Source organism: Zingiber officinale, chromosome 8A (assembly GCF_018446385.1).
Source record: "Zingiber officinale cultivar Zhangliang chromosome 8A, Zo_v1.1, whole genome shotgun sequence".
In the NCBI taxonomy this organism is placed as follows: Eukaryota; Viridiplantae; Streptophyta; class Magnoliopsida; order Zingiberales; family Zingiberaceae; genus Zingiber; species Zingiber officinale.
In genome coordinates, this window is record NC_056000.1 from 22,834,118 (window position 1) to 22,841,128 (window position 7,011).

A 7,011-nucleotide genomic window follows, 5' to 3' on the forward strand; every position below is an offset into this window, starting at 1 on the left:
TGCTCCACTACTCTAGCACGCAATTGAGATAATTAATAAAACGTGTGCGATCTGGTCCAGCGAAAAGACTTCGTTGAAATTGAACAGATTACAGACAGATCGCTATGCTACCTAGCTATCCAGTTGTTCAACGTCATGTATCCGTGTCCTATATTATATATAATAGTTCACGCATCGATTGCGGTATCTTCTACGCCATGGCTTCTGGATTTGCCGTCGGCACGGAAGTTGCAGGGCTAATGGCGAATGCCGACGCTCCGAATCTATCCATGTGGTGTGGACTCTGTGCGTGCGCACCGTGCAGCGGGACGTTAATTTTGACGCTTGCTGTGTCGGCTTCTCGGCGGGCGTGTCGGCCAAGCGTCAGCAACGACCGCGGCGTGTTTCATATGGTCGCCCTCGTCGAGGAACAGGCTAGCTGATTGCTGCTGCGGCGCGTGCTGGGCACCGTGGCCGCAGCCTCACGTCACGCGCGACGAGACTTTTTCTACTTGCATCGGTCGGTCAGACTCGGTCGACAAACTCGACGGCTCTGAGTTGTTTTTTTCCCACGCACGGCTGCGCGGCAGTCGCGTGCCCCTTTGGGTTTGACAACGAAACGGGGAGGTGTCCATTTGCCGATTTTTAAGCTGGGCTTACCGAATGGGCTCGGCCCAGGCCTACCTCATCCCCATGACTCCCTTTGGACGGGAGACCTATATCCATGGAGTTGGCACTTATGTTAATAACACCCGATCCGACATAAAATGATTCTCAGACACGTGCATTGCATGCTCATTTCAGTCGGTGTGTGAGCGGCTACAGATATCTCTATCCGTCGCTTGGTTTTGTTCCCGTTCCCGTTCCCGTTCCCGTTCGATCGACGAATCACATCCCTCCTGGCACGGCGATGGGTCACGCCAACCTCCCACCGGGGCGACGGGGGCTGGCGGCGGGAGCGGGGTCGAACTGTTCCTTCTTCGACATCGTTTCCGTCGTCTTCCTCGCCTCTGTTATTGTCTTCATCGTGCTCATCTATACCGCCCTCGACACCTCCAGCCAACGCGTCATTGCCCCCTCCATCGTCGATCCTCGCCAGCGCGAACGAATTCTCTCCATCTTCGATTCCGCATCTGCGGTGTCCTCATCCTCCTCCTCGATGCTCGACGCTTGCCCGGCCAAGGAGGTCGATAATATGCCGTGCGAGGACCCACGCCGCAGCAGCCAACTCAGCAGAGAGATGAACTTCTACCGCGAGCGGCATTGCCCTCTGCCAGAGGAGATGCCTCTTTGCCTCGTTCCTCCACCAAAAGGGTACCGAGTTCCGATTCCCTGGCCCGAGAGCCTTCACAAGGTAAATAATCCAATTCCTTTTGTTTTCTTCATTTTGTTTCTTTCTCGTGTTTAGAAGTCATTCATGTATTGATTTCTTGATATGGCAAATCACAAAATCTATTGAGAATTTACTTCCAATGTAGCAATGCTAATTATCTTGAAACGATTGAATATATATTCCATTGTTTATGTGTTAATCTTTAGAAAAATCTTCTTGATAGGACAAATAATTCACAGTATTTTGCAGCTTTTGTTCATTTTCCTCTTCTTCCCTTGGCGTCCTATTCATCCACCAAGTGAACGAAATAAACATTTATAAGGGGAGAAGAGTACCCTATTGAAGGGAACTAAGTCATTTTCTTCTTCTTTTTCCTGTTCTTTGTTAATGCCTCATCCTCCAACGGCTTTCATTTTTTTCTTTGGCCCTGTTTGTGAATGCTACACTCATAGTCTCTCTGCTTGTAGTATTTATCTTCCAATAGTCACCTATTAAAACAACAGTCTTCAAACAAATCTAATTGTTGCCATGGTTTATGGTATTAAATTTTCTAGTTGCTAATGAAGGTAAGGAATCATAATTGGACTCAAATTATTGTTAGTTGCTGGATAAGTAGTTTGGTTTTGTATCATAAATATGTTTATTCAGGATGAATAAATTTTATCTTTCTACTATTCCATACAGATATGGCATGATAACATGCCATACAATAAAATCTCAGAGAGGAAAGGCCATCAAGGCTGGATGAGAGAGGAGGGTCCATACTTCATTTTTCCTGGTGGTGGCACTATGTTCCCAGATGGGGCTGTGCAGTATATTGCTAAACTTGGACAATTTATCTCCCTAAACGATGGCCATATAAGGACAGCTCTAGACATGGGATGTGGGGTAAGAATTTCATCACTCTTAAAGTTATGAATCTTCTTTTTGGTAATTTGTTCTGAAATATATGACACTCATTAAAGGTTGCAAGCTTTGGGGGTTTTCTGCTCAAGGAAAATATCATGACACTTTCATTTGCTCCAAGGGATTCACACAAGTCTCAGATACAGTTTGCATTAGAAAGGGGAATACCTGCATTTGTTGCTATGCTTGGCACTCGGAGGCTTCCATTTCCTGCATATTCATTTGATTTTGTTCATTGTTCCCGGTGTTTGATTCCCTTTACAGCCTATAGTGAGCTTTCTTTGTGTTTGTTCTGTTCATGAAATTTCTTGGATCCACATTTTGGCGATCTTCATCTTTTCTAATTCCATCAATGGGATGCAGATGGAACTTATCTCATTGAAGTGGATCGTTTGCTTCGACCAGAAGGTTATCTTGTCATATCTGGTCCACCTGTTAAATGGAATAAGATGGAAGAAGAGTGGCTCGATCTACAAGCTATGGCTGATGCTTTATGTTACAAGCTTATTGTTGTAGATGGTAATACTGCAATCTGGAAGAAACCCTCTGGTGACTCTTGTCTTCCTAACTTGCACAATTTTAGGCTCGATAAATGCAGTGACACAGATGACCCAAATGAAGCATGGTAAACTCCATAAAAAATGTTATTTCTTAATTGTAGTAAAACTATATGCAAGTAGATAACTGCTTTTGATCACTTCTCATTAACAATCGAATATTACTTGTTGACAGTTAAGCTCTTTTTATAGGTATTTCAAATTGAGGAAGTGTGTGCCTACAGTCCCCCTCTCTAAAGACTTATCTATCAGCTCTCTTCCTAAATGGCCAGAGAGGCTGTTAAAACCTCCTTCAAGGATCTCACTGATAAAAATTGGTTTTGATACATTCAAGGATGACACACAAAACTGGGCTAAACGAGTTGCATACTATAAGAACACACTTGGTTTGAAAATTGGGACTTCACATATCCGCAATGTTATGGACATGAATGCTTTTATTGGAGGTTTTGCAGCTGCACTAAGCCCTGACCCAGTCTGGGTCATGAATGTCATACCCGCTCACAAGCAATTAACTCTTAATATTATTTATGACAGAGGACTTATTGGCGTATATCATGATTGGTAAGCTTCAAGCTCTCTGAGCATTATCATGCTTGTCATGGATTCTCTAATGGACATCTTCTAAATCTAATTATTGGTATAGTCATCCTATGATAACATGCTTTTGCCCATTTGGCTCCATAAGAATTTATGTCTCAATAGTTGTCTTAAATGGATTAGTGTGGTTGGAGGAGAAGAGTGGTGCTTTTTTGAGTTTTTAATCAAGAATCTCTGCACCACTCCTAGATTTCTGTAATTTGTTTTTTCCCTTGCATATCCTCTTCTGTACTATCACAATACATAGATTAGGACAAATAACAATGTTTTATTTGTTATAATAGGTGTGAGGCTTTCTCAACTTACCCAAGAACCTATGATCTTATTCATGTGGTGGGAATTAACTCTTTGATAGAAGATGCAACTTCGACCAAGGACAGGTATGTGGTCATTATCTAATAGTTCAGTTTTATTATTTAATTGATGGACAAAAATTTATGAGAGCCACCAAAATACGAAAGTGGTGTTTGTAAGTCAAACATATCTTAGAAGTGGTGTTTGGTCACAATTCAATTAGTCCTCTTGATTTAAGTCTTCTTACCACTCAAAATTTTAGTGGTTATGTCGAAGAACAAATAAACAACATCAAGAAATTAGATAAGTTTGTGAGTGCATGATTCGCAAAATGAAAAATATAATGAAAAATATAGTTTTTTCAACAATCACCACTCGACTACTATTTTTATAAAAGGAAAGCTAATTTGGATTCATCTTTACAAAGAATTCTTTCTGCAAGTTCATTATGATAAACTCAAGCTTTGAGCATATGGACTAATTTATAAAGGCCTTTGAAGAATCAATAAAATCGGATTCAAGATTGAACTTATAGGTGAATATGGTGTTGTAACCATCTCATTGTGCCTTATTTTAGAGAAAATGGGAATACAAAGTTTATTTGACTTTTTTAAGCAGAAGGAGAACGATGCAAAGGCTAATGTGATTTCTTGATTTTTTGAAGTGCTTGATTCTTCGATCTATTTGATCATAGGAATGAACAAGATAAGTGGAGTAATCCCTTGGATAGAGTGGCCAAGCTACTTCACGAGAAAGTCATTATGGAAAATACGTTACTCTTTATATTTGAAACTGTCACCTTAGCGACATACATTACTCTTTATATCTTCTTTAGTAAGGTGGATTTAGTGTCACTCCTTGGAAGGTAGATTCTTTTATGGTTCCCTTTCTTATTAATGGTTTCCTTGTTGAAAGAAATTTTTTCCATTGGTATATTTGGGCTAGTATAGGATCGACTAGTGTCTTGCTGACTGTTTTCCTACAACTTATGGTGTCAAGAATTGGGATGCGATGAGGAATAAGATGGCTTCTGAAACAGAATTCGAGTGAAGAAATGAGCAGATCAGCTGAGAAGAAATCAAAGGAAGAACCGTTGCTCTTTGATGAGAGATTTATTGGAGGGCTGCTGAGCACAAGTTGAATGCTCCATGCATTCCTAAGTTTTTGGATAGGATGTATGCAGATGAAGAGGATCGCAAGATAAACTCAATGAAGAAATCCAGAGTGATGAAGAAATCTTGCCTCTCAAATTGTTGAAGTGCTACTCTTTTTTCCGTCAAATTAGGGAGGAAAGCAAAATCTCTTGCTTCTCATTTTTTCTCAGAATAGAAGACCAGGGAGTCTCCAGACCTGGAGCAGAACCTGTAGGAATCTCCTGCAGTACAGTGGAAGTCTTTGCAGAAAGTTGTAGAAACGAAGTCTCCCGATCTAGAAGAAGAATCTGCTGTGTCAGTAATCTTATGCAATCTTGGAAATGAACAGTGAAACTGAAAGAAACAGGCGAAAGATCTTTGGCTATGTGAGAGAACAAATCAGACATTCTGCTTGGTAAGCTAGCCAATGGAGCAGGCTAACAGTGGAGGCGACCTTTATTCCATTTCAAGATGGTGACAAACTGATTTGCAAAACTTGCTTGTAGTGTGATCCCTGCCAAAGTGGCCTGGGTTTGGGAGGAAGTTTGCACGCATAAGATGTATGCGCAAAGTTGGAAGCAGCCCTTTTGAGAAGTAGCCGTGTCAATAAGGAAGAAGACACAAGTTGCTGAGGAGGCTCGAGTTTGAAGCATGCCTTGCAACAGTGCTGCACTGGGACAACAGCAGTGCTGGACAAGAGGGATAAAACATAGATGAGTAGCCTTTGATACCAAGTTAGGTTTGGAGAAAGAGAATATTCGATCGTGTTGTCATATTTGTACAAGACATCACATGGTATTTGCAAAATCAACCTAAACACCCTAAACCTAAACATAACATGCGTGGGAGTATAGTCTGACTTTTCAATTAGCCTTCTCTTTCGGTGCTTTTCGGGCATCTCCGCACCACCCGGATGTAGATGAAGATGGAATGAGTAGGAAGCTTCATCACTCATTAGAACAGATAGGAGAGAAGTTTGTCATGGAGAAATCCAACAAGGCTAGCCTAACCTGCCATCATAACCTATAATTTTAACAGTTCCTATCCTATGGATGTCTGCACTTCAACAAGTTGAAAACACATAAAGCAATGATCCTTTGGCATTCCATTTCTATAATATTTTTCCTTTTCTTGCATAAAAGTACTAGCTAACCCATCTAGCAGGATAAGGCTTGTTGTTGTTGTTGTTGTTGTTGTTGTTGTTGTTGTTGTTGTTGTTGCATAAAACTACAGTGACATGTTAATTCAATGATTTAGATGATGATGTCAACAAGTATTATATATCTTTTATTGATGTCATGTTATTAATGCCTACATAAAATTGAAGAATAGGTCAGAGTTGATTGGCCCTTTACTGATAAGTAAATTATATATGATTTTTTTTAATTCCCTTACAAATCTATACAAAGGACATAAAACTATCTGTGATTGATTTTCTCAAATGCAAGCTAACGTAACCAACTACACTAATCTGTTTTTAAACTGACCATGGCAGGTGTAGCTTGGTTGATTTGTTGGTGGAGATGGATCGCATATTACGTCCGCAAGGAATTGTTGTGGTGCGAGACTCAGCAGAAGTCATTAACAAGGTTACACGGATAGCTCGTGCCATCCGGTGGACTGCCGAGGTGCATGATAGCGAGCCTGGATCTGATGGCAGTGAGAAAATTCTCACGGCAACAAAAAAATTTTGGAAATTAGTTGCAAACTCCCAGTGACATTGTAAATTCATCAGTTCTTTTCTCCATTTATTTACCTTAGGCATCAAGCCCAGAACTCTCCATAGCTAGCTGTTAGAAATGCCATCAAATTATTTATATGCATAGCATACTCATAGTTAACACTCCTAAAGCTCTAAATCTTGAACATTCTTGGATAAGGCATCAGAAATAGGAGTCTGTTTGTCTTTTCCATTTAGAACATGATTCGTGGTGTTACATATCATACTGAGGTACTCTGAATTAATATATATATCCTTTGCATGTTCTGAGTAAATTTATCGTGTTTTTTTGGCTGATGAAAAATCTAAAAAGTTATTGGGGAGTTCACTGCAAGCCTAGGAGTTGTCTGTTATTGAGGTTCGTTGGTTGTGTTTTTAGTTGAATCGGCCAGTTAGATTCGGTTTGATAATTATGGCTGGTGAAGGATCGAAACGGACGAGTCTCTTTGTAAATCTTTTCTTTTTGAATTTTACATCTTTTCAGAAAAC

The 7,011-nt window shown here is 40.5% G+C and overlaps 1 protein-coding gene across 2 annotated transcripts; it reads left to right on the forward strand.

Moving 5' to 3' along the window:
* The first annotated feature begins 214 nt into the window (after positions 1 to 214).
* Positions 215 to 6,797, forward strand: LOC122007974 (probable pectin methyltransferase QUA3). Of its 2 annotated transcripts, none has more exons than XM_042563522.1 (7): positions 215 to 1,333; positions 1,997 to 2,200; positions 2,278 to 2,488; positions 2,582 to 2,843; positions 2,968 to 3,339; positions 3,660 to 3,755; positions 4,669 to 6,291. In XM_042563522.1, exons 1-7 carry the CDS (start codon positions 890 to 892, stop codon positions 4,682 to 4,684), a joined length of 1,605 nt encoding a protein of 534 aa, XP_042419456.1. In that variant the 5' UTR covers positions 215 to 889; the 3' UTR covers positions 4,685 to 6,291. The 2 variants fall into 2 exon arrangements, with proteins under 2 accessions (XP_042419456.1, XP_042419455.1); XM_042563521.1 differs by lacking the exon at positions 4,669 to 6,291 and adding an exon at positions 6,298 to 6,797 and having other exon boundaries at positions 216 to 1,333.
* Positions 6,798 to 7,011: the final 214 nt, after the last annotated feature.